Genomic DNA, 24,982 nt, shown 5'->3' on the forward strand with positions numbered 1-24,982 from the left:
GGGCATCTGAAATCCTGTCTGATCTCTATGGGCACCTCCACTCACATGCACATATCCATACACACAATAACAAATAAAAATGAAAAATTTGACTGTGTGCACACAGGTGTGCACATTCAGTTCTGATTCTGTGAACATGACATTACTGAAGTTTGTATACACTGTGTCATGTTTAATACAACTGAAATGTTTCTATACACATATGTCAGGATTATAGAAAAGAATTCTAGCAACAGAAAACACTGGATAAAGTCAGTAGTAATTAAGTAGCCTGAGGACATTGATCCAGTTAGAAGAACCTTGCAGTTCACAGTTGGGCTACAGCAAACCTCTTATCTAATACTTTAGTCCAGTACCAAGAGTTTCCAGGTATCCTCAGTAGGTTCCAGTTACTGCCTTTACTGCTGGTTATTTCTTTTCACAGACAAGGATTAAAATCATGACTCTGTGCTTAGGCTATCTGCCGTCAGGAGAGCAAGGCTTTTATTTTAATATGGGATGTTTTGAACCCTTTTTCTTTTGAAGAGTAGTTTTTAAGATTTATTTTAATTTATATATATATGCATGTCTATGTTTGGGTGTGTGTATGTGAGTGTAGGTGCCTGCACGGAAGTTTCCTGGAGCTGGAGTTACAGGCAATTTCAGTCATTCAGTGAGGTACTTGGGAACTGAACTTGGATCCTCTGCAAGAGCAATGAGTAGTACTCTTAAGTGCTCAGACATTTCTCCAGCCCTCAAGAGTGGAGTTTTAAGTTAATGTTGGTGATAATAACATATTCTTTCCTGTAAGGGTTGTCAAAGTTTGGAAATGGGGATAACATTAGTGGTTCCTCACAAGTGATAATTGACAAGTATTCCTAATTACGTACTAATCCAGTAGAAGAGGTAGATTTTAAATCTAATCCTCAGAAGTTTCTCATTCAGTGATACCTTCCCTTTAATCCACTTGTGAAAAAAAATCCATATAAGGCCGGGCGTAGGTGCCTCATACCTTTAATCCCAGCACTCAGGAGGCAGAGGCAGGTGGATCTATGTGAGTTTGAGGCCAGCCTGGTCTGCAGATCGAGTTCCAGGACAACCTCCAAAGCAATACAGAGAAACCCTATCTCAAAAAACAAAACAAAAAATCTGTGTATGGTGTTAATGTTTCTATTGATTTACTAAATATGCAGCAGCAGTGAGAACAGATGTATTTCCCTTTAGTCCTCCTTTAGTCCTGCAGCTGCAAACTTTTGCCGACTATAGTCATGAGTTTATCTTATTTCTGGCAGATAGTGGAGAACTGCCCAAATTATATACAAGAAGGTCTAATATATGAACTGTACATCCTAATAGATGGGGCTACTTGATACAGCTTATAGAATATCCTATGTCCATTCCAATCATCGAGGGTAGGGGAAGCCCAATGTGGTGGGACAGGGTTTATAATCTTAGCATTTAAGATGCTGAGACAGGAGGATGGAGAGTTATGGTCCAGCCTAGGCTGCATAGAGAGATTCTATATCAACATCCAGGGGTTTGGGATGTCACTCGATGGTAGAATATTTGGATAACATGTACAACAGTTACTCCCAGCACTGCATATTCACTGATTGTTTATGTCCTCCAGGATATTTGTAACTGGGCTACCTTTAATACAAAATACAACTTCTCAACCACAGATCAAGTACAGGGAAACCTTTAAAGCTGAAAAGACTTTGCTCACACCAGTTTGCACAAAAAAAAAAAAAAAAAAAAAAAAAACATGCCCACTAGATCATCTGGTTGTCTTTGAAAGGCAAAAATGACTACTTGTCATTTGAACACCCTTCCACTGTTAGCTGGCAATAAGCTTAGAAGATAATAAAAACACCAGAGCACAAAAATACATTACTGAATTTAAAAAATAAGTCAGATGTTTAAAAATTGCAACAAAGAAGAGTTGTAAAATAAAGTTGAAGATATTTCCTAGAAAGTAGAGCAAGAGATGGAGCAGGATGAAGGGAGAAATTTAAGAATGCATATAAATGAGAACAAATTAAAAGTGTGCCTTGAAATTGGAAGTTCCACCATTCATATAATAGAGCAGATATTCCGTTCAAAGAAAACCCAAAAGTAAAATGCCAGGGAGAAGCAAATATCAAGAAACAGGATTACAGTAAGAGAGAGACTGAGAAAGGGGAGGTGCTATTCCTGCTAAAGAGACCAGAAAAGGCCATGAGGAAATTAATGTAACTGAGCTCAAGTGCTCCCACCCTGGAAGATGGCGTGTTACCATCCCAATAGTTGTTTACCACCATCATTTATTAAATCTATGTTTAATACATGCCTAAGGGGTATAAATGAATTTGTGCTAAAAAAAAAAAAAAAGAAAGAAAAGAAAAAAGAAAAGAAAAAGAAAAAGAAAATTATTCATTTAAAAAGTCTTAAAACTCCTGTAAAAATTCAGTTTTTCCTCCTTGTGGTCACTGTACTTTGGTTCTTTATCATTCTTTGCAATCTGCTTCAAACTGTCTTTCTCCTGGAGACTCAGTCACTTTTGTCAGGGGTGAACTCTCAGGGACTAGTCCTCAGGAGTGCCACCACCCTCGATGCCCCTAAGGGTTAGTAGCACTAATGGTTGCCATATAGCTTTTATTCATTGAGTAGCAGACATCATAGATTGTCATCCTCTTTAAGTCTCCCAAACTCTCTGAGGCAGGAGTCACCATTAACAATCAAGGATTCCCTGCCTAATCACTCTCAGAGGTTGGATTTAAACTCTTGTTTTTTGAATCTTCAAATTCTTGATATTTACTAACACCTATATATTGCTTCATGGCTAGTGACACATAAATAACCTTGTCCAGTTTATGTTGTGGAGGGTAAATAGGTTATCTGATAGATAGTTCAAGGTGTATCATGCCAGGAAAATCAAGACAGCAGGGGCTTGAAGGCTGGTGGTCACATGACATCCACAAATCAGGAAACAGAAGAATGAAAGCAAGCTAGTTCACACTTCCTGGATGTTCTGCAGTCCAGGATTCCTTGCTGTGGAATGATGATACCCACAATTAAGATGGGTGTTACCACACCAATTAATGTAATAAGGTAATTCCTCACACATGTGCCCGGAGGCCCATTTCCCAGGTGATTCTAAATTCTGTCAGCAGTTGTCAATTAACACTAATGATCATGGTGAGGAGGGGAGCTGAGAGAATTTCCACCTACTAGAACTTCTTTGTGATTGGGAAAAAAAAAAGTTCTTTAACTGTGGCGTTATGTAACTGAATGTCTGTTAGGAAGGGTCCTCAAAATATTGCAGCAGTAGAAAGTTCGTGGGGGCTGGAGAGATGGCCCATTGTTTAAGAACACATACTGCTTCTGCATGGATTTTGAGTTTAGTTCCAAGCACCTACATCAAGTGACTCACAACCGCTTGGAACTTGGTCTTCTGGAGCTGGAACCTACATGCACATACCCACATAGGATGATGACAGGTTAATTTAATTAGAGTCCAATATATAATGAATCCAAGGTGTATCTGGAAGTACCTGCACATTTGGTTGACAGCCTCAATGCAGCCTTGGTTCTGAATACAGCACACGTTTTACCCTGTGCACACAGTCATTTACAGAATGCCTTCAAATACTGCCCCAAAACACCAGGGCTGAGATTCAAGACTGTTGTGTTATACTGTGTGTAAATATGGTCCAATTAGAGAAAACAGTGCTAATATTTTCCTGTCCTTCCTCAGCATGTAAGCATCAAATTAGTAATCTTTGAATTGTATTATTAGAATGTTTGGTTTTAAAAATTGTTGTTGGGAAAATAGACAAACCTTTATCCAAACTAACCAAAAGGCAGAGAGAATATCCAAATTAACAAAATCAGAAATGACAAGGGAGACATAACAACAGACACTGAGGAAATCCAGAGAATCATCAGGTCATACTTTAAAAACCTGTACTTACAAAATTGGAAAACTTTAAGGAGAGGGACAATTTTCTAGATAAGTACCACATACTAAAATTAAATCAAGAACAGATATACAACTTAAATACGCCTATAATCCCTAAGGAAAAAGAAAAAGTTATCAAGTTTTCCAACCAAAAAAAAAAAAAAAAAAGAAGCTCAAGCCCAGATGGATTTAGTGCAGAATTCTACCAGAAATTCAAAGAAAAGCTAATACCAGTACTTCTCAAATTATTCCACACAATCACACAATAGAAACAGAAGGAATGTTGTCAAATTCTTTTTACAAAGCTATAATTACACTGATACCAAACTACACAAAGACACAACTAAGGAAGAGAATTACCAACTAATTTCCCTTGTGAGCATAGATGCAAAAATATTCAATAAAATACTGGCTAACCAAATTCAAGAACATATCAGAGAAATCATCCATCGTGACCAAGTAGGATTCATCTCAGAGATGCAAGGATATTTCAAAATACAAAAAATCTGTAAATGTAATCCACCATATAAACAAACTGAAATAAAAACAAACAAAAAACACACTTCATGATAAAGGTCTTGGAGAGAATAGGGATACAAGGAACACACCTTAACATAATAAAGGCAATATACATTAACCCAACAGCCAACATCAAACTAAATGGAGAGAAACTCAAAGCAATACCACTGAAATTAGGAACAAGACAAGGCTGTCCACTCTCCATATCTATTCAACATAGTATTAGCCATATCAAAAGACAATAATAGGAGGTCAAAGAGATACAAATTGGAAAAGAAAACTTTCACTATTTGCTGATATGATAGTATACATAAGTGACCCCAAAAACCAAAAATTCTACCAGAGAACTCCTACAGCTGATAAACACCTTCAGCAAACTAGCAAGATACAGGATAAACTAAAAAAAAAAAAAAAAAAAAAATCAGTAGTCCTTCTATAAACAGATGACAAACAGGCTGAGAAGGAAATCAGACATAAAGCAAAAGATAACCAGCCTATGTTTATCCTGACCCTTATTAAACTGCGATGTCTCTGTTGTTGTTTGTGGCTGGCGCAGCACTGGGCCCAGGTGGGTGGAAAAATATGCTCATAACAAGCCTACAACCAACAACCCCAAAAACCTAGAACCTTCTTCCAAAAACAGAAGAAGCAGATGCAGAAATCCACACCTAACCAATGAGCCAAGCTTCTGAAGTACAATCAAATTGAGGGAGGAGCAATAATATGAGTAGAGGAGCCAAGGCCATGATGGGGAAACCCGCAGAATCAGCTGACCCGAGCTAGTGAGAAATCACTGACTCTGGTCTGAAAAATGGGGAATCTGCATAAGACCAAACTAGACTCCCTTAATAAAGGTGACAATGGTGTGACTGGGACAGTATATGAGGCCACTGGCAGTGGGTCCAAGACCTAACACTAATGCACAAACTGACTTAGTGGAGCGCATTCTATATGGAGAGATACCTTGCCCAGCCTAGACACAGGGGTGTGGGGGTGGAGAGGTGGCTTGGTCCTGCCTCAACTAGATGATGGGATAGACTTAGTAGACTTCCTATGGGAGGCGTTTCTGTCTCTGTGGAGCAGATGGGAGGAGGGGGGAGTGGAGGGAGTGGGAGGGAAAGAGGGAGGGGGAACTGGGATTGGAATGTAAAAAATATATTGATTAAAAAAATTTTTTTTTAAATTGTTGGGGCTGAGTGTGGTGCTACATAACATTAATGCCAGTGCTGGGGAAGGCTAAGATCTGAGAGTTCCAGACCAACCAAGAATAGTGAGACTCTGTCTTTTTCTTCTTCTTTTTAAGATTTTTCTTTTTTTATTTTAAAAAATATTTTTGTTGGTTTTTACATACCAATCACAGTTTCCCTTCCCTCCTCTCCTCCCAGTCTCCCAGCCACCCCATCCACTCTTTCTCCTCCTCTTCCTCCTCCATCATCATTACTCTTCAGAGAAGGGCAGACCTCCCATGCATATCAACCAGTCTATCAAGTTGCAGTAGGCACCTCCTCTTCTATTAAGGTGAACAAGGCAACCCAGTAAGAGTAAAGGGCCCAAAAGCAGGCAGCAGAGTCAGAGATAGCCCTTGCTCCCACTGTTAGGGGTCCTACAAGAAGACCAAGCTTTCGTAATGCAGGCTTCCTTGTTGATTTAGTCTATGAATCCCTGTGAGCCCAGGTTAGTTGATTATATAGGTTTCCTTGTGGTGTCCTTGACCCCTCTGGCTCCTGCAGACCTTCCTCCCTCTCTTCCTCAGGATTGTCTGAGCTCCGCCTCATATTTGGCTGTGGGTCTCTGCATCTGTTTCCATCAGTTGACTTTTTCTTCTTTTGTCAGTTGTGTTTGAATTTACCCCAAGTCTCTGGACTATCCTACCTCAGTATCCTGTCCCTCCAGGCAGTGTCAGGGGTGGCAAGACTCTATCTTTAAAAACAAAATAAATTTATTTAAAAATTTTATCTTTAAAAATAAACATAATTGAAAATAAAATAATTTAAATTGAAAATAAAATAGACTTATTTTTAAATTAAAAAATTTTAAATAATACCTGTGTATTAATTGCTGAATAGTGTGAAGCTGATAGTTTTCTATTTGTTTTTCAGTGTGCATAGTACAGTATTGAAGAATTTGAGAATGGCTGAGACACTACAGAAAAGAATTCTTAACTAGAGAAAGTAATGCAATAAGTTCTTACTGGAACCTGGCAACCCCCTCCCTTTTTTTTTTTTTTTTTTTTTTTTTTTTCTTAATAGATTATTATGTGATGAGCATAGGAAGGAATGGAAACTTTTATGTTATTAGCAATATATCTTTTTCGGAGAAGGTAATTACATGATGCACTTAAAGGTATTGGGATACATGAGGAGGGTCCTAGTGTCCTTCAAGTTTTCATGTGATTTAGAAGTTAGATTTTCCTGAGACAGATTTCTTGGTTTATATACCCAAGGCTTTCAGAAATGTATTATATTATGCTTTTTAATTAAGCGTTGAGATTCTGAAATTGCTGTTTGATTTGTTCTTCATTGAGTCACGATCTAATCACAGATTCTGAATGGTGGTGACACAGCAACAGAGGTCATACAAATCATTTCTAATGTGTGCAGAAGCAAAACCTTTCCTAGTGCATGGCACACAGCTTTACAGAAAGGTTAGTTGTAGGGTTTGTTTGTTTTGTGTTTTAGTGTGTGCCATCAGAAAGCCTTTAAAATGTGAGGTGTTTTAAGAGAGGGTTTTAGATTGTGAGGTGCTCAGGAACATGTTTTGAAGTATCTACTTAACAGTGTGATGTTAGTAACATCTTTATTTTGTGGTCTTTGTTGATGCTGGTAGAATTTTTCTGCATTTCTAATGATCGTATTTTATTGTGCAGAAGTTTTAGTATATATGTCTAGTAATTATAATACCCTTTTTATTGGCTGAAATTACTTTCTAAACTTAATTTTAGAATTTGTGGTAGTTTGTGAGATAGGTTGAAAATACTGTTTTTCTGGAATGATCAGGAAATGCTGCTTTCCTGAGTCTAATGATTTGAAATTGAAATGAAAGGAAAACAACAACAACAAAAAACCAGCATAATTTACCTAAAACTATAATGAAATGTAGAGAAGAGTATTCAAAGTTTTACCTGCTGTGATTTACAACTGTTGCTCTTTCTCTGGGATTGATGGTTGTCTTCTGGTGAATAATTGTTGCCTCACTGCTGACTGACTGACTGACTTAAAAGCATCATCTGGTGAGACTTTCCCTCCTCCCTGCCTTGCCTATTTTCCAGCTTGTTACCTCTTTGGCTGTGCTGCTATACCAGCACCATGGTAGCTAAGCCACTAGAGCAGATTATCTTAAACTTTGTCCACTCGTGACTCCAGACTGTAGGTATATAAAATAGGTACACAAGTCAAAATTTACTGGTAGTAGATTATAACAAAGTTACTTTAAAGCCATTTTTGTCATGCATATAATTTTACCTCTTATGGAGATGAAAGCAAATTACATATCAATGAGATGGTTGTACTTGCTAATTTTTACATAAAGAATTAAGTCCTGGCTAAATATATGAGACTGAAAGACAGAATCTTCAATATTTTTCAGAGGTGATTTTAATTTGTCTGCATGTATGTTTCTGTGTATGCGTGTGTATGTATGTGTAGATACATGCATGCCATGGCATATGTCAAGGTCACAGGACAAATTTGAATGATAGTTCTTGCCTTTATGCTTGAGGCAAATTTTCTTTTGTTTGTTCTGTGTCTGTGTCTGTGCAGGGTTTCTTTTTGTTGTTAGCTACTGTGCTGCCTTCTCCAGGCAAGCTGGCTAATGAGCTTCTGAGGCTTGCCCTTTCTCTACCTCACACTTGTCACAGGAGCTCTGGAATTACAGTACATGATATTGCACCCAACTTTCTGGGGGTTTAGACTCAGAATCTAGTGTTTGCACACAAGCATTTTATCCACTAAGCCAACATCCTGGCCCTGGAGAATGCTGCTTCACATAAATGCATAGTACCACTTGACAGAAATGTTTAGGGCTATTGCAGAAATAATTGGAAATTTTGCCCTCATCACAAACCAAAATTTGCTAAATCACTTTTTTTTTTTAATGAAACTTGAGTCAGCAACTCAAGCAGCACTTAAAAAAATCAAATTCTAATATAATACAATCCAAAGATATACTAATTTGATGTTTATATGCTGGGAAATGATAATAGGAAAATACTAAAGTTTTGGTTTTCTGAAGTAAAGCCATTGTGCTTTGATGTAAGAAGAAAACTGCAATTGTCTAGCACTTTGTAACATCATGGTTGTGTTTATTAGTACCACATGATGTCACGTAATGGTGATGGTATGTGCGGTGGAAAGAGCAAATGTGTGTTTCAAACCAGGGCTGCAGTGAAGTGGGCATTTAAATATTGCTAAGACATCTAGCTTCAGTATACATTTGATTCAGACTAATTTTTGGTAGTTGCAATTCAGAAACCTTTTAATGTTGTCAAATTTTTTGTGACCTCCACATTCAGTTATGTAACTCTATGTCGTCATAGCCCACTGCTTAAGACGTTAGATTTCAAAGAAAACTTTTGGTTTTAAAAAAAAATTTGTGGTAAGTTGACTAACTGTGGTTATATATATTTATGAACTATGAAGTGATGTTATGGTTTATAAATATAATATGGAATAATTAGTTGAGCTAAGGAAAATATATCCACCACCTCATAAGGTCTACATATGCCTACATAGTACATTAATAAGGATGTGATTAATTCTGGTGTGATTGTATGCCTCTGGTAAAGTGTTAGGCAACCTCTAAATCTATCCTAGAGCCAGAAGCCTGGCTCTATGGTTTATGTGTGAGGAGTATGAGACCCCTAAGTTGTATTTATAGTTAGTGATGCAAGCAGGACCAGGGTTCTTTCCTGTCCTGGAAGTCCAGTTCCTGGACTCTTAAGGTCTCACAAGTCATATTGAGGATGAGTTGTGACAGAAAGGCCATTGTGCTTGGAATGAGGATGATGGCTTAAGACCTGAGTAGAATGAAAGCAGTTCTTTAAACAATGAACTATTGTAATACAATTTACCAAGTAATATATTTACATGGTTTTAAAGCATCTAGTAGCAAAGGAAAACTGATAATGAGATGAAAAAGTGCCATCCCCTACCCAGTGTCAACCCTTGTCCCTCTCTTAAGACAAAGTTACTTTAAACCTTAAAGGTCTCTCTCTCTCTCTCTCTCTCTTTCTCTCTCTCTCTCTCTCTCTCTCTGTCTCTCTCTTTTTTTTATTATCTGTATTTCTATTATTAGAATGATTTGTCTGGGGCATACCTTATGTATTGAACTTTTATTTCTCCCAGAGGATTAAGTTTACCTGTTTTACCCTTTCCTCCTCATTCCCATCAATAAAGTTATACCATTTATTTTTGTTTCTGCTTTTAGTTACCTGGTAGCTTTGATATGTCAACACCTTTTATAAATTACCTGATCTACAAATACAGTATCTCTTCTACCTCATCCCACCTAGAATAATAAATTGGGTCTGGTGAGAGCTAGATGTAGACTTAGAGGTCTGGGCATTGTTGGACAGTTATCTGGAGGCAGTCTCAAGTGTTCTGTGTGAGATTTATCATAATCTTTGCCTTTTTATGTTTTATAGAAATAAATACCTTCCCTTAATTGATGAAAAATGAAAATACAGAAGAAAGAGAAGCAGGTAAGTGGTCTCATTTTAGGTATTTTGTCCATTCTTGTACCTTATACTTACTGAAGAGGATAGGCTAACAGTGTGGGCTCAATTTTAACCTCTGGTAGTTCCCTACTCCTCTGCTTTGCATTCTCTACAGAGTAACAGAGCTCTGGGTGACTAATGCATGAATTTTCCCTTTTGCTTCAGTCATGTCCATATAGGAGCAATGTAATGAAACTGTGAATGAGAGTGGTAAATATTAAATATTAACCGTATAGAAATGTCTCATCTCTTGGAACAGGTTTTCAGATTTTTGTGAGTGATGTGATCAATTCTCTATAGTTTTTTTTTTAACATGTTAATCATTTTTGGATATTCAGTTTACTAAGAGAATTTACCCACATTTTATGTGTATGTATACACATGAAGTATATATGTAGGCACACATGTAATAGCTTATGTGTAGAAGTCAGAGAATAGGTTTGTAGAGTCACTTCTCTCCTACCTTTCTGGGGAGCTCTGGGGCTTCAAACTTGAGCTCAAGTTGCCAGGCTTACTTTATAGGTGTCTTTACCCACGTAAACACCTCATTGCCTTAGAAGCATTCTTTATCTATAAAATACTATGACTGTGGCCAGTGTGACTCATCAGTGTAGTGTGTAGATATCTCTTCTCCTCAACTGGTACTTCTGTTTCTCTGATGACTTCATATTGGAAGGAACCTAGAGAATACCAGTCAGTGTGGCTTAGAGAAGTGAGATGTGGAGCTGTATCTTGAGTCCATATACAGTCTGTCTGAGGGGTGGCCTTTCTAGCAGTGGGGGTGATGATGATCTGAATTCCTGTTCCCATGCAAAGTGGTTAGATAGGACTGGCCACCATTTCCTTTCCAGTCTGCTTTGGAACCCTAGTTAGAGAAAGGTTGATGTGGGCTATCACAAGACTACCCTGTGGAAGGTCCTTGTTGGGGAGCCTGATTTGGAGAAGTTATTCTCATTGTCAGTTATTCACAAGAAAGGTAGTAGTTCTATGTAAACATTGGATTTCTCTTCCCTGGTGCTACAATGAGCTGGAAGTTGTAGGTAAGCACCACAGCGAGATTCACCTGCTGGGAATTTATCCTAGGGTACATTCTGACAGGTGTCTGAAGCTATGTACAAGATCTTTTATTACTGCAGCATTTATGATCAGGAAGATGAGAAAGAACCACACATCCATCAAAATAAAAGGACCATTTACATGTATTATAGAATATACCCCAAACCCTCAAAATTGTTATTTATGATATGCAGGCAGGCTTATAGTTATTAAGGCTGTTCTCATGTTTAATTTTTAAACATTTTTTAAGGTGAGTTACTATGTATCTTTAGTTAGAGGGATTTTTATTTTAAACTTAATAGTAGCAATTAGCGCAGAATGGAATTTTTGTTGTTTGATGGGGTGTTTTCTGCTTTGGGTTAGTTTGTTGTTTTCTGTGTTTGTATTTGTGGTAGTCTAGATAAATAAGTGTAGTTTGTGTGTAGACTAGGCTGGTGTTGAACGTGAGATCATTGTGCACCAACCTCTTGAGTGCTGGAACTATAGAGTTTACTGGGCCCTGCTGCAGAGTGTGAATTGTACTTGAAAATTACTGTTAGCTGTGTTGGGATCAGGTTAAATACATAGGAATTGATCGTCTTCCTTTTGTCAGTAGTTGATAGTAGGTCATAGGGACTATTAAAGTGTAAGAAATTCAGAGCATTAAAATGAAATACTGGAGCCCAAACAATCTGTAGGCTCTAGGACATAGTAGGTATCACATACTGGGTTGGATGGAAAGAGCTTCAGTTTTCATAGAATGATATAGAAATTCCCACTGTATCAGTTAGGCTCTTGGAACAAGTTATTCATAGTGTGGAAAGTGACTAAATAAAAGATAGGCAAGTACTTAGTATGTGGTATGTCAGAAGCAAGCAAATCTTTAGTGTCTAACAATGTGAATATCCACTATGTTTACTTTAACTGTGATTGTGAAGTGTTAGGAGTAACACCAAAAAGGCTTAGGTATAGCTCAGTGGTGGAGCATTTGCTCAGCATGTACAAGGTCTTTGGGAGAAAGAGGCAAGGGGAGGAGGAACGTCTGTTTTAAAAACATTCATTCTTTTAAAAAAAAAAAAAAAAAAATCAAAAAAAAAAACTCATTTCTTCTAATTATTTTTTCCATTTCTTTGAAGAAAAATGGCATGTAAATGCATTCTGATCTTTAAATTTTCTCATTTCCTTGTTCAAAATTTTATCAGGGAAAATTAAAATGAGATGACAGATTTATACAAGTTAATCAAATTCAGCAATAAACAATCATGCTTCTTATTAACTAGAAGGGGCAAAACAAGTGGCATGTCAAGAACAAAGCTTTAGAGATTGATTGACTTTGTATTGCCAAAGGAAATGTTGCAAAAAAAAAAAAAAAAAACTGAAAAATTAATCTTTCAGTCTTTTTATCTGTATTGATGAAAACAAACTAAACTGCTTCTAAGAATCATGTGGAGTTTAATTACTAAGATTACCAAACAGTACTAGACAGGCAGAAGTTAGCTAGGGAAATAAGGTGTAAATTGTAATGACTAAAGCCCAGCTTTTACAACTGGATATACTTTTTAAGAGGACACAACCTCACCGTAGGGATAATAGACTTGTGCTGATTCTTTTTTTTTAATCTTTTTTTTAAAAATGACAAATATGAAATGTGATATATTAATAGTAAGGGTAAAAGGTTTAATAATCTAGATCAATTAATCTAGTTTTTTAAAATGTAATATTTAAACTAGGAGGTATAACCAGGAAGTAATGTAAACTGGTGACTTTGTGAGAACCTTGCTTCCTATGAACAAGAGCTGAGGAGGCATAGTCTTCATTTTTAGGTCCTCGGGAAAACACAAAGTTGGTGGATTGAGAAAGTAATTCAGATAATCGGTGGGAATCTCAGACCTTGAGACAGTTGGACATTCTTCCTTGGAGTGAATATGAAAATGAATTATTCACTGAGCAGATATTGCTGAGTTTTCCACCTTTTTATGCAAAAAAATTTAAGTTCTACCTCAAGCCAAGTTCAACAGTGACTTAAATGTTTTCTAGAAAAATGTATGTAGTCTGATTATAGAAAGGCAGTTAAAGTAGGTCATAGTGCATGCCCCAGAAGAACCAGGATTTTACATTGTGGATGGAAGGGTAGTGGTCTGGTATTGGAATACAGGGACACAGGTAATATCAGCCCCACCAAAGAGTTTGAGTGTTTTAGAAACAGTGAGCTCTGTGGTGTCAGCCAGTTTGCTTCAAAGAACTGAACAGGGAAGGAAGAGAGTAATTGTAGGTAGATTCAGGAAGTGCTTGGTAGTTAGGGAGAAAGGGAAAGCCTAGGGTGGAGTGCTCAGTTTTGGTGGTGGCAAAAAGTAAACTAGAATAAGCATGGAATTAGCCAGCTGTCATGTTCCTGGTGCAGTCAGTCTGTGTCTTCTGGGGGAGGTGAGCTCAGATCTCTAGGAAGGTGTTTACAACCAGAGCAATTGCTGAATCACAAGCCTTGGTTAAAATAGTGAGTGAGGAAGAATTAGAACATTGATAATAATGTGGATGATTAGGAGGCCTGGGCAGTCTACGAGGCCCCTGACAGTGGATCAGTATTTATCCCTAGTGTACGAATGGACTTTGGGAGCCCATTCTCCATGGAGGGATACTCTCTCAGCCTAGACACAAGGGACCTGGGCCCTGTTCCAAATAATGTGACAGACTTTGAAAACTCCCCATGGAAGGCCTTACACTTTCTATGAGCAGAAGAGGGATTAATGGGGGTCGGTGGGGGGCATGGGAGGATGGGAGGGAGAGGGAACTGGGATTGATACATAAAATAAGATTGTTTCTAATTTAAATTTAAAAAAGGAAACAAATGTGTTCCAATAGGGGGGGAAATTTGGTTTTTGAGACTTCAGCAGGGCTAGCACTAGTCAGAGCTTGAGCTTGTTCAGCATTGGAAGCCCCTCTTCAGCATATTCAAGAGTGACAGTAAATTGCCCTGTTAGACCAGTTTAAAACGTAGTCTTCATGAGTCCAAAGGATTTAAAATGGGCTTCTTCAAACTCTTCCTCTAGAGAGAAGGAGGGAGAGAAAAGGGAAAGAGAGAGAGAAAGAGGAAGGGAAAGGACGGGATGGGAGGGAGAGAGAGAGAGAAAGAGAGAGAGAGAGAGAGAGAGAGAGAGAGAGAGAGAGAGAGAGAGAGAGAGAGAGAGAAACATGAGCTTGAATATTGACTTCTTCCTTTGTCTCGTCATATGCCTTCACAGGACCCCTGTGTGTTGTCCCCCTACCCCCATCATTCTAATTGGTTTTGTGTTCTCAAACTGCCTGAGGCCTGCAAGTTAAGAGAAGGATGACTCGTTACCTATGAAGTACATGAATAAAGCAGGGCACTGTAGCTCCAAGTGAAGACTTATGGTCCTGTCAGTAGCAGGGGTGGGGAGGGTGGGGGGGTGGTGGTGGTGAAGTGTCTCTGTTGGTGGACCCATGGACAAGAATGGCATCATGCTCCTTGGCTCCGGGCTCTTTGGCTGGGCTCCTGTCTTTGCTTTCCTTTGTTCCCTCTTACTCCCCTGGATTCTTTTACTTCAAGTTCTTCACTCCAGTACCTCTCTGCCGCCTCTGTCCTCCTTCCCATTATGAGATATCTGAGTCCTAGGCAAAGGTTATCAGTTTCCTTTTAAGTAGTACACATGTGTATATACATGTACATGTGTGTGAGTAAATTTTTGTAACTTAGGCTTTTATCTGTGATAATGGACTAAAATGGGCTGTCTTAGTTTGAGAACTGTTCCCTTGAACCATAATCTATTCATTTGTACTTAAGCCCTTTTAATTCTTCTAGATTTAGTTGTTTTCCAGGACTATTGTGGGTCAGTGAGCTTGGATCAAAGGAACATCACTGGTTTTTGTTTTTTTAGCAGTTAACCCTTTCTCTTTCATTTTTTGCTCTGTTCCTAGACTCTCAATATTTAAGCTGTTGATGTAAAGCAAGTTATTGTTGTTAGTCCTTTGTGGTATACTGTCTTCTGTCTGTTCCTTTAGAGACATTTCAGGGTGGAGACATGGACATTGGATTTAGCACTCAGGCCTTTTGTTTCTCCCAACTTAGAAGTACATGAAAGAAATGTTTTTATCTTAGGGTTTTTTCTCTTCAGGAGTCTTTTCCAAGTTTCCAACATAAAAATGCTTCTCTGGATTACTGACCCCAAATTTGCATTTTATATTTTTATTGCTAATATTTGCTTTTCCCCTTTTTAACATCAAGCACTTGTGCTCTTCCCCTTGGAGAAAGTGCCAGCTCTGTCACTGTAGGAATTTAGCTTTGGCAACTTGTTTCATCTCTAATCTGTAAAAGGGGTAGAGGTTGAGGGGGTTGTCCCTGGATGATTATCTATGATCCCTGGTGGGATTTCACAAGTAGTAGATAGGTGTTTGTTTAGTAAAGAATTACCTGACTTTTCCCATAGCAGTTTAACATGTTTAACCAAGTCTCATCTGGCTGGTCTGGTGACCTATCAATCTGTAGCATGAAAAATAAAAGATCCAGGGACAGGTATTGGGGTTCAAGCTTCAAGCTGAAGATCAGAAAAGCAAAGCAGCGAGGCACTAGCTCTCACTCTACCTCAGACTAAAAGGTGATCCTAGCTCCACCAAACCTCAGATTGTTGCCTCTCCTCAGTTTGGCTGGAGAATCCTGAGTTTTCAATGCCTTCCTGTCCTCAGTGTGACTGGAGAATGAATTCCTGATCCTGACTACTGAAAACCCCGCTCCTATCTTTTAAACCCCTCAAGTGCTGGAATCAAGCATGTGATTCCAGGTGCTGAGATCATCTTTGTGCAAGCTGTTTGTTTTCAGGACTGAATCAATCTTGTGTAGATCTAGGTGCCTAGGACTCAACAGAGAACCATCTATCTCTTAATCCTGAGTCCTAGGACTAAAGGTGTAAACCACCACCTCCTAGCTTCTGGCTAGGAGTAAAGGTGTGTATCAGCACTGCCTGATCTCTATAGCTTAAGACTGACTTTGCTTTCTGAATCCTTAGACAAGCTTTAATAAAACATGAATAATATATCACCACAACAATCATATTCTGGTTCCCTTGGAAGTCATACAAATACACATTAGCCTTTTGCCAGAATTTGAATCCACGGTTCTTTCCTCACAAGCTGCTTGTCTAGGGCATATCCCTAAACATCACTAAGACTGGCATCTTTATATTGACCTTGTTAGGTGATTGTACAGGTTAGAGGCTTCATGTCATCTAGTATCTCCATATGACACGTGTAGTGAATTTCAGCAGCTGCTGTAGTTATTGTCTCTGTATTTAATTCTCTCTGCTACTGCCCACTTCCATCTTCTTTGGAAATCCTTGTCCATGAGTAAAGAGACCTTGTCATGAGGCAAAGAGACAGTGTCACTCTAACCTAGAGCAGATTATCTTGGTGAAATTCAGTCTTTAGGCTTTAAAAGCCTTTTTAGTAACCAAATAACTGTTTCAACTTGTCCCCTCACTTAAAAAAAAAAATTATTTTCAGTTTCACAAGTACATAATGCTCTTTGATCAAAATTGCCTTCATTATTCTCTCTTATCCTTTCCCCCTTCCATCAAATCTTTTCTTCCAAAGTCCTATGTTCAAGACTTTTTAAAGGTAGAATTGTTTGTGTGAGTATGGGTAGGAGTTTACTTACTTTGAACAAAGACTACACTCTAGTGACTATAACACTCAGAAATAAGGCTCCGCTTCCCGCCAGCAACTATTAACAGTTCTTCCCTACAGCTCCTGAGGTTGGGCAGTGGTTATGCAGGCTGGTAGCCACCACCGCTGTGAGTTCATGGGTTTAGCAACTGTGTCCTGTCCAGAAGATAATGTTTCCTCCAATGCTTTAATGGTTTCTGCCCCTTCTTCTGAGTTCTTCCCCAAGCCTTGTAGGAGGTGATATAGATGTCCTGTTCAGAGCTTAGTATTGCACAGTCTCAGTTTGCCAACTCTCACACTCTTAAGAAAACTTGATCTCTAAGGGCCAGGTATCCCTGGCATAGAATTCATTAATATTCCCAGGATACACGCATAGCAACTTCCTTTTTTTTCTTAAAGTGCTGAGTCTTGAAATAACAGCTGTTACCCATAGGACTTAGGCTAGTTTATTAGCAGGACTTCATTTATTGTAAAGATCCAAAAGAAAACCTTTCTTTTCTTCAGCGTTTTTCTCCTAGTAATCTCAGTGCTGCATTGTGAGCCCCAGACTGCAAAAGAATACTAGAAAAGGAGACAGGGTAACAATCAGCTGAATTTGCAATGCTTTTATTCCCTGTGGGCCACGAAATGTGGGTACACCTTAGGGACCCAGCACACTGGAGGAAAGCCACACCTCCTGGGCAAATGTTTGTGGTATATAACATGCCAGGCCTCTTTATAGGAGAGCAGGCACTCACAAATGGTGCTATTTCTAAACTATCACCAGAATGCAGTTTTACCATCTTCCTGGAAAGTTGGTCCCTCCTGGGCTCTCCCTGGGCCACTTCTTTGTTTTAGGTCAAGGAAAGAGTGCTATCCCTAGGGCTAGCACTCACATTATTATTTGACCATAGCCAACCTTACCTTGGTTATGAAATGGCAAGTGCATTTTAGAATATCAGACCTGAAAGTAAGAGATGAAATATCCACCTCCAAAGTATTGTTTCTTCAAAATTGTTCATGGTGTGGGACTATGTTTTCACTTATGGCACTCAAAAGTGGCTTTGAACTTTCCTTTTTAGTGCTACCGTAGCCCCTGTGACATACTTGTGCTGGCATTTGTCACAGTAAAACCTCTCCTATTTGGGTAGTTTTGTTTTTGCAAGTGGCCAAATGTACTCGATTAAGTCTTGTAGCTAATGAAATTTCAATGTATTTCAGTTTAATGAAATTTCTATATTTGAATGAAATACAGATCAAGCCTAGTTTTAGTTATTATCAAAAGTAAAACTTGTGGGTCAGCAAGATGCCTCAGTGGATAAAGGCACTTGCCACCAACCCAGACAGTCTGGGTTCAATTCCCAAGACCCACATGATAAAAGAAGAGAATGAATTCCCACAAGTTGCACTCTGACCCGTGTACTGGAATGTGCATGCACACACAAATAAGTAAACGTTAAAAATGGAAAACTTGGAATGATCCCACTTTTCTTGTTCCAAATCAGCTCAGCTCAGTGTTGATGCTTCTTGGTGACTAATGAGAATGGGTTTCGAGTGGTAAAGGAGTACATTTTTCCTTCTCACCCCAGGAGGTCTCAACATACTTGAATAGCAGTGTTGTCTGTGAGTATCGTGAATCCCATTGCAGGTCTTTGCAGTATGCCTAGGATTTAGTGGCATCTGAAGGGTTTTTTTTTTTTTTTTTTTTTTTTTTTGTAGAAAATTATTATATACATGCCTGTTTTAGATAAAATACTAAAAATAATCTCAGATTTCCTCATAGAGAAAAGTCTTTCAAATTTTTCTATGCTAATTATGTCCTAAATTAAGAATTTGTGTGAATTGTTTGTGGATCTTCATGCCATATTGCATATATAGAGGTAAAGGGCAGTTGGTTCTCTTCACTTTTACAAGGGTTCTGGGAATTGGACATGGGTCCCAAGTTGAACACAACACCTTTACCTAGTGAGCCATCTCAGTGGCTCATATACTGACTTGTGACTTATTAACACCATGCCAATTCTGCGTAAAGCCACAGGCAGCTGTGTCCTGCTTGCTACTGTATCTCAAGACCTAGTGTACTGGAACTAACACATAGTAGGAACTCAATACTACATATTGACTAAATCCATGTATTCAAACCTAATAGCACTTTTTGTATGGAGCAGTGAAGGAGTAATGTGCTTGTTTTCTCTTTCACAGCTGGCCAAGTTAAAAGCTTTGAATCACTCCCCAATGTCCGATGCCTCTGTTCATTTTGATTACAAATCACCGTCATCACCATTTGACTGCAGCACTGATCAGGAAGAGAAAATCGAAGATGTTGCCAATCACTGTCTGCCCCAGAAAGACCTTTATACTACTGAAGAGGAAGCTGATTCCTTTTTCTCTAGGAAATTGATATCCCATAATGGGATGGAGGATAGTGGAGGCAGAGGTACTGGGGTGAAGAAGAAACGAAAGAAAAAGGATCCAGGGGAGCAAGAGGGAACAAAGGGAAGCAAGGACAGGGAGCCCAAGCCAAAGAGGAAACGAGAACCGAAAGAGCCAAAAGAACCCAGGAGGGCCAAGGAGCCCAAGAGGGCCAAGGAGCCCAAGGAGGCAAAGCAGAAAGATGGTGTGAAGAAGCCCCGGAAGCCCCGGGAGGCCTCTGGTATCAAGGAGGCTAAAGAGAAGAGGAGCTGCACAGACTATGTATCCAGGACGAAGTCCAAGAAGGCCAGGTGTGTACTTTCCTCCTTGCCCTTGCCTTCATGGGACTGTGTCTCTTTGCCATTAGCCCAAGCTCCTGGGCCTGACTTGACTGTGCCTCTGCTGGTCCAAGCTTTGTACCTCACATGACACAGTGAGGCGGATAACTCCTGGCGTTAATGGAAGGTGTTGTTTTCTAATTTAATATCTGAAGTTATACTTAAAACATTTTGCTTTTAGGAAATTCCAAGAATTGCTAACCTTTGGAGTCCAACCATCCTTTTAGTCTGTGTACCTAGTATTTAGCATTCTTAACGTGGTGGCTGGTGTCCTACCTGAGGGGTAGATGTGCCTCTTTACATGCCTTGTGGATGTGTTCTTTATGTCCTATTAGCTTTCAACCAAAATGACCTTCTTCTCGCTTCCTAGTCATGTAGTTTCTTAATACTCAATATGTATTAAAAGAGAATTTAAGCTGGGTAGTGGTGGTACACATTGTTAGTCCCAGCACGTAGGAGGCAGAGACAGGTGGATCTCTGAGTTTGAGGCCAGCCTGGTCTACAGAGCAAGTTTGAGGATAGCCAGGCTATACAGAAAAACCCTATCTCAAAATAATTCAGATGTTAACTTGTCTAAAGTATACTGCCTAGGACATCCCAGGTCTCATGCTATAGAGGCAGAGGGTGCACAGCTGCAGGAGTCAGTGGTATGACCGTGTGGCAGAGCCATGGGCAGACGGAGCTCTATGCTCAAGAGAACTGACTTTTCCTCCCCAGGCTCCACGCTCTATTGCAGGGTCATTTTTTATCTATTTCCATAGTGCAGAGTCTGGTGGTCTCTGACCCTTCCGTAGCTGCTCAGACAGTGCTGAATAAATGAAGCCAGAGAAGAACATATTGACCTGTATAGATCAGAAGTTGTATATAATGTGTAGCAGGAAAGAACATGCAGCAGTTGCACATCTCATACAGAGAAATCAGTGTTTGCTGTCTTCATACAAATTAATGTATGGCATTGTATTCGGACTTTCTGAGAAAAACATACAACAAAAACAAATACATCCCTAACTCAAAGAACTTAAGTTTCTGAAATCTAAATACAGAGGCAAGGTGTTTGTCTCATCAGACCATGAATCTTAGAGGTTGGTGTGAATGTTGAGAACAACATAATGAGACCACCAAACACCTGTGTTGGGTTAGCATACAAAGACAGGTGTGTTTAGAAAGTATTAAGTGCCAAGTACTGCAAGCAACTTCAAGTTTGCTTTGTGGTTGGTTTGCTTTTCAGAAGGATGGCTTGTCAGAACCAGATGATTCTAATCCAAGTGTAGATGTTGCTCCATAATATCCTCCCACGGGGATTTCATTTCTTGAAGGTCGATGGTAGGGATGTAGCTGGCAGAGAATAGCCATAAAATACTGCCTACCTTGAAAGGCCAAAAGGGCAGGTAAGGTTGGTATTCAAACTAAGGGAAACTATAGAAGCTTTATTTGGAAAGATACTCTGATCTCCAATATGTGGGGTGGGGTGGTATAGTAATTTTGGCTTCTGCCAATCAACCACTTGTACATTGCTTTGAGGAGCTCTCATGTTTTGTTTGTTTGTTTTGTTTTAAGGTAAAGGGATGTTTGAAGAAGGAAAGTCAGACTAGTAGGGGTGCCAAAAACTGTAATGAGTCATAAGTGTTTGAGAATTGGAGTGACTAGAGGAGCTGTCCTTTGTGCTTTAGAGGACCGAGGAAAAGATGTGTATCTGGACGCATCCATGTTCTTTGTTTTTTAACTGTCATATTTAAAGTTTTTCTTTTTTTTTTTTTACTTTTCCTTAAATTCATACTGACATTTTATAATATTTAAAACAAGTTAATAATAAGTAGATATTGTTATAAATTCCATTTTAGGAAAATAGGGAGTTGTTTCATGAAATAAAGTTGAATATCAAATGTAAAGGCAAAATCAAGATTCTGACTAAGGAAGACCTTACAGTATTAGATTAAAGGAGTGCATTTTGATCTAATTAAACCAAATAAAAGAATGAGTTGGGGAAGTACTTGTCCTTTTGCAGCCTGTTAAAGACTGAGTGAGCTCTTCAGCTTTAGAAATCAAGGGGGTGTTCTTTGAATGGAGCTTGAAGATAGAGAAGGATGGCCATCTCTTTAGAAATGTTGCTTTGTTTGTGTTTTAGGATTGTATGTACTAACTTGTAGTGATACTCTTCTTTATAGCCCAGATAGGGTTTTGAACTGTTTAGCCTTTGACTTCTTTTCCTTTGTATCTTTGTAAAAAATTATTTCAGTTCCTTTAATTCATGATTCCTCCAGTCAGCATAACCAGCTTTTAGTTATGAAAGGGTATTAATTGATTTTTTAAAATTTTTGTTAGTAATTAAGTGTCAGTGATGTGTGTTTGCATGCCCTTGTGTAATTTACTCTTGTAAATTGGCTCAAGTACTTGTTTTTATTTGTGCAGTTATTGATTTCAACCCCGGGTAAGACTTGGTGGTTATAAATGATTCATTAGTTGTCTGAATTACTGCAGGAGCATGGCCCCAGATTTATAGACTTTCGGCCTCTCCTCCTTCAGTTCTTACTACTACGACCCAACCAGTCTTTCTGAAGCATTACCATTGCCTTATTTATGTTGTCAGTCATGTCAGTGTTAAATCAAACCCTTTTTCCTCTGTCTTGATTCTAGATCAGCTGAGAAGTATCTGACAACAGAGGAGATGCAATGGACAACTTTAGTATTGATAAACTGGGCCAAAGAACTCCCATTGCCTTGTGGCTGGAATAAGGCTTCATGTTGGTTATTTCAGTTAAATGTACTACAATGGGCCAACTATTTCTCCTTATTTCTGATTGATTTCATTTGCTTTGAGAGAGTAATCACAAGCAGACAGTTGAACATGTCCTAGACCTAAGCAGTGATTGTAGTGTCTAGCACACTTTCCTTTTTAAGTTTGATATTAATAGTGATTAGTGTTTAGGACTTACAGGAAACAAAACAAATCCAAAACTCCAAAGTAGGAAAAGCTTCCTTTATTTGAACAATATTTTCTTCCTTTCTCCAGATGATTTTTGAATGTCTTGTTGACCCCTTAAGTAAGTAAAGCTTAAGCAAGAAAACACCTCCAGAAAGCTGAGTTAGGCCTTGTTATTTCCTTGGCTCTGAAATTAAAGTTTCGCTTAATATAATTTGCTGTTATTGTTATTATGAAACATTTATTCCATAGGGGGTTAGAATCACTTTCGTAAGAAAGCATGCACAGTGTATGTGTACAATTTACTATACATATGTTGACATATAGAGCAATAGTTGTTGGATCCTGTGTAGTCATGAAATTGATAAGAGACCCCCAGATCTCTGGGGAAGCCAGATTTTAGCAACTGAGAAAGGTTTCTCTAGGTTATAGTACATGGTACAATAGTTGCTGTTCTCAATGGCATCTTTTGCATCTTACGTTTCTCCATGCCTGCGAACTTCCTGTTTCCTTACAGCTTTTCTTTTGCAGAAGTCTGCTTCTCCTTGTAAAGCACAACCTGACCAGCATTCTGACTTTGTATGTGGTTTTCTGGCATTTTTACTCAGTATGGAGTGAGTACCTGAGGAATTTTGTGTGGCTTTTAGATCATCTGCCTCTGAACAGAAGGGTCAGGTATTAGGATTGAGCTGGAGGTTACTATTAGACACTTGGGTGTGGAACTCTGTTGTTGGTTAAGAGGAGAGCCTAGCTTTGAAATTTCTACCTGTCAGAATGTACCCCCCCCTCTCTGTGTATGCATGCCTTTGAGTATTCAAGTACAGTTATCTATGTACACATGTAGAGACTACAGCAGAATTGACAAGTCTTTCTCACTTTCTGCTTTATTGCTTTGAGGCAGAACCCTCACTGGCCTTTTAGGCAAGGCTAGTCATGTTTCTCTGCCTCCCCCACACCCCCCAATGCAGTAGGTAAGGTGTATGCAGACATTTCCCGTTTTTTATGTGGGTTCTGGGAATTCAAACCCAGATCCTCATGTTTGCAAAACAAGCTGTTTCTCTGTCTTCTGTATTCTTTAAAAAGCAAGAAATTAATCAGTATGCTGGCCCAAGTGGAGGACTGTCTACCTGGTTCTCCTGTTCTCAGACTTTGCTGTATCTAGGGAAAACTGGGACAGCTTGTAAGAAATGTAGATTCTCTAACCACATCCCAGAGATGATTTCTTAGGTGGAGGAGACCTGAGAAAATTACAGGCCTGAAATCACCTGGAAATGAAAGTACAGCAGGTTTTTAACTGTCCTTTGAGAAATGTAGTCCCAGATGAAATTTCATCATGGTGGAGATGGAGCACATTTAAATTTATGTATTTAACATCTGCTAATTATGAAAAACCAAAAAAGGAGAAATATGGTTGGTTTGATCAGCACCATTCTCTGCTTCAACCTTTTCCCCCAATTTGTTTTTGCTTTGTCAACATAGAGAGCAGGTTTTCCCAAATCCAGTAAGCTTGGTAGCATTGTGGAAGAAAAGTTTTGCCATTTTCTCATTGGAGATAGACTGACTGACTACTACTGTATCAGCTGCCAGTGTGGAGCAGGAAGAGCCGACTGTCTCCATAAAGACCAGCCTTTTCTCTTTGTTTAGGATACTTGCTTACTGAAGCAAGTTTTGGGCTCAATAGATTCTATTGGTAAAGTTATTTCTGTTGAGAAGTGTGTGTCTGCTGTTGGTCCTTACCTTCCATCTTGTTTTAGGCAGAGTCTTGTAGTCATTTGTTGCAGATGCTAAATTTAACTGTGTCATATGCTTCAGGGGATTCTCCTGTCTCCTGTCTCACTGTGGTAGCGCTGAGATTATAGGTGGTTACTTCTGCTCCTGTGTGGAGATTCACATTCAGATCTTCACATTGGCAAACAAGTGTTGTACCATTGGGCCATCTCCCCTGTTTCTGTTTGATAGAAGATAAATACAAAGATAGATAAAGATTATATGAATTCTGAGTAGGGACCTTAGGCTTTTGGTTAGTAGGGAAGTAATTTAATAGCTTCTGGAGCTTTGGACATTTTGTATTGGTGGTTTTTGTTTTTTGAGACAGGGATTTTCTGTATAGCTCTGGCTGTCCTGGAACTTGGTCTGTAGACCAGAATGCCCTAGAACTTAGAGATTTGCCTGCCTCTGCCTCCTGAGTGTTGAGATACAAGTTGTGGGTCCCCACACCAGGCCAGTTGCTGATTTTTTTATTTGTTCTTTTTAAGAGCACCTGGAGTGCTTACTCATCATCATCCTCAAGGCCATCTAAGGTAGTGTCTGGTACATTGACAATATTTACCAGGTCTATAAAAAATAAGCACTAAGAGTATTGCTTCATAAATCCCCATTTATCTACTATTCTACTGTATTTTTAGTGCCTGCTACATCTTGCTGGGTTTATAGGCATTTATCTTGAGAGTATTATTATAAATGACTAAAGGAAA

General features: G+C 38.9%; 1 protein-coding gene across 5 annotated transcripts in view; it reads left to right on the plus strand.

The window, feature by feature from the left end:
• The window catches only part of Chd6 (chromodomain helicase DNA binding protein 6), a 157,706-nt gene that overhangs the window by 31,565 nt on the left and 101,159 nt on the right, over positions 1-24,982 (plus strand). For all 5 annotated transcript variants that reach the window (XM_051187234.1, XM_051187258.1, XM_051187263.1 and 2 more), the window contains exons 2-3: positions 10,080-10,136; positions 19,041-19,561. In XM_051187234.1, the coding sequence (XP_051043191.1) occupies positions 10,110-10,136; positions 19,041-19,561 (548 nt within the window). In that variant the 5' untranslated portion in view covers positions 10,080-10,109. The remainder of the gene's footprint in view (positions 1-10,079; positions 10,137-19,040; positions 19,562-24,982) is intronic.

Source organism: Phodopus roborovskii, unplaced genomic scaffold (assembly GCF_943737965.1).
Source record: "Phodopus roborovskii unplaced genomic scaffold, PHOROB, whole genome shotgun sequence".
Classification (NCBI taxonomy): Eukaryota; Metazoa; Chordata; class Mammalia; order Rodentia; family Cricetidae; genus Phodopus; species Phodopus roborovskii.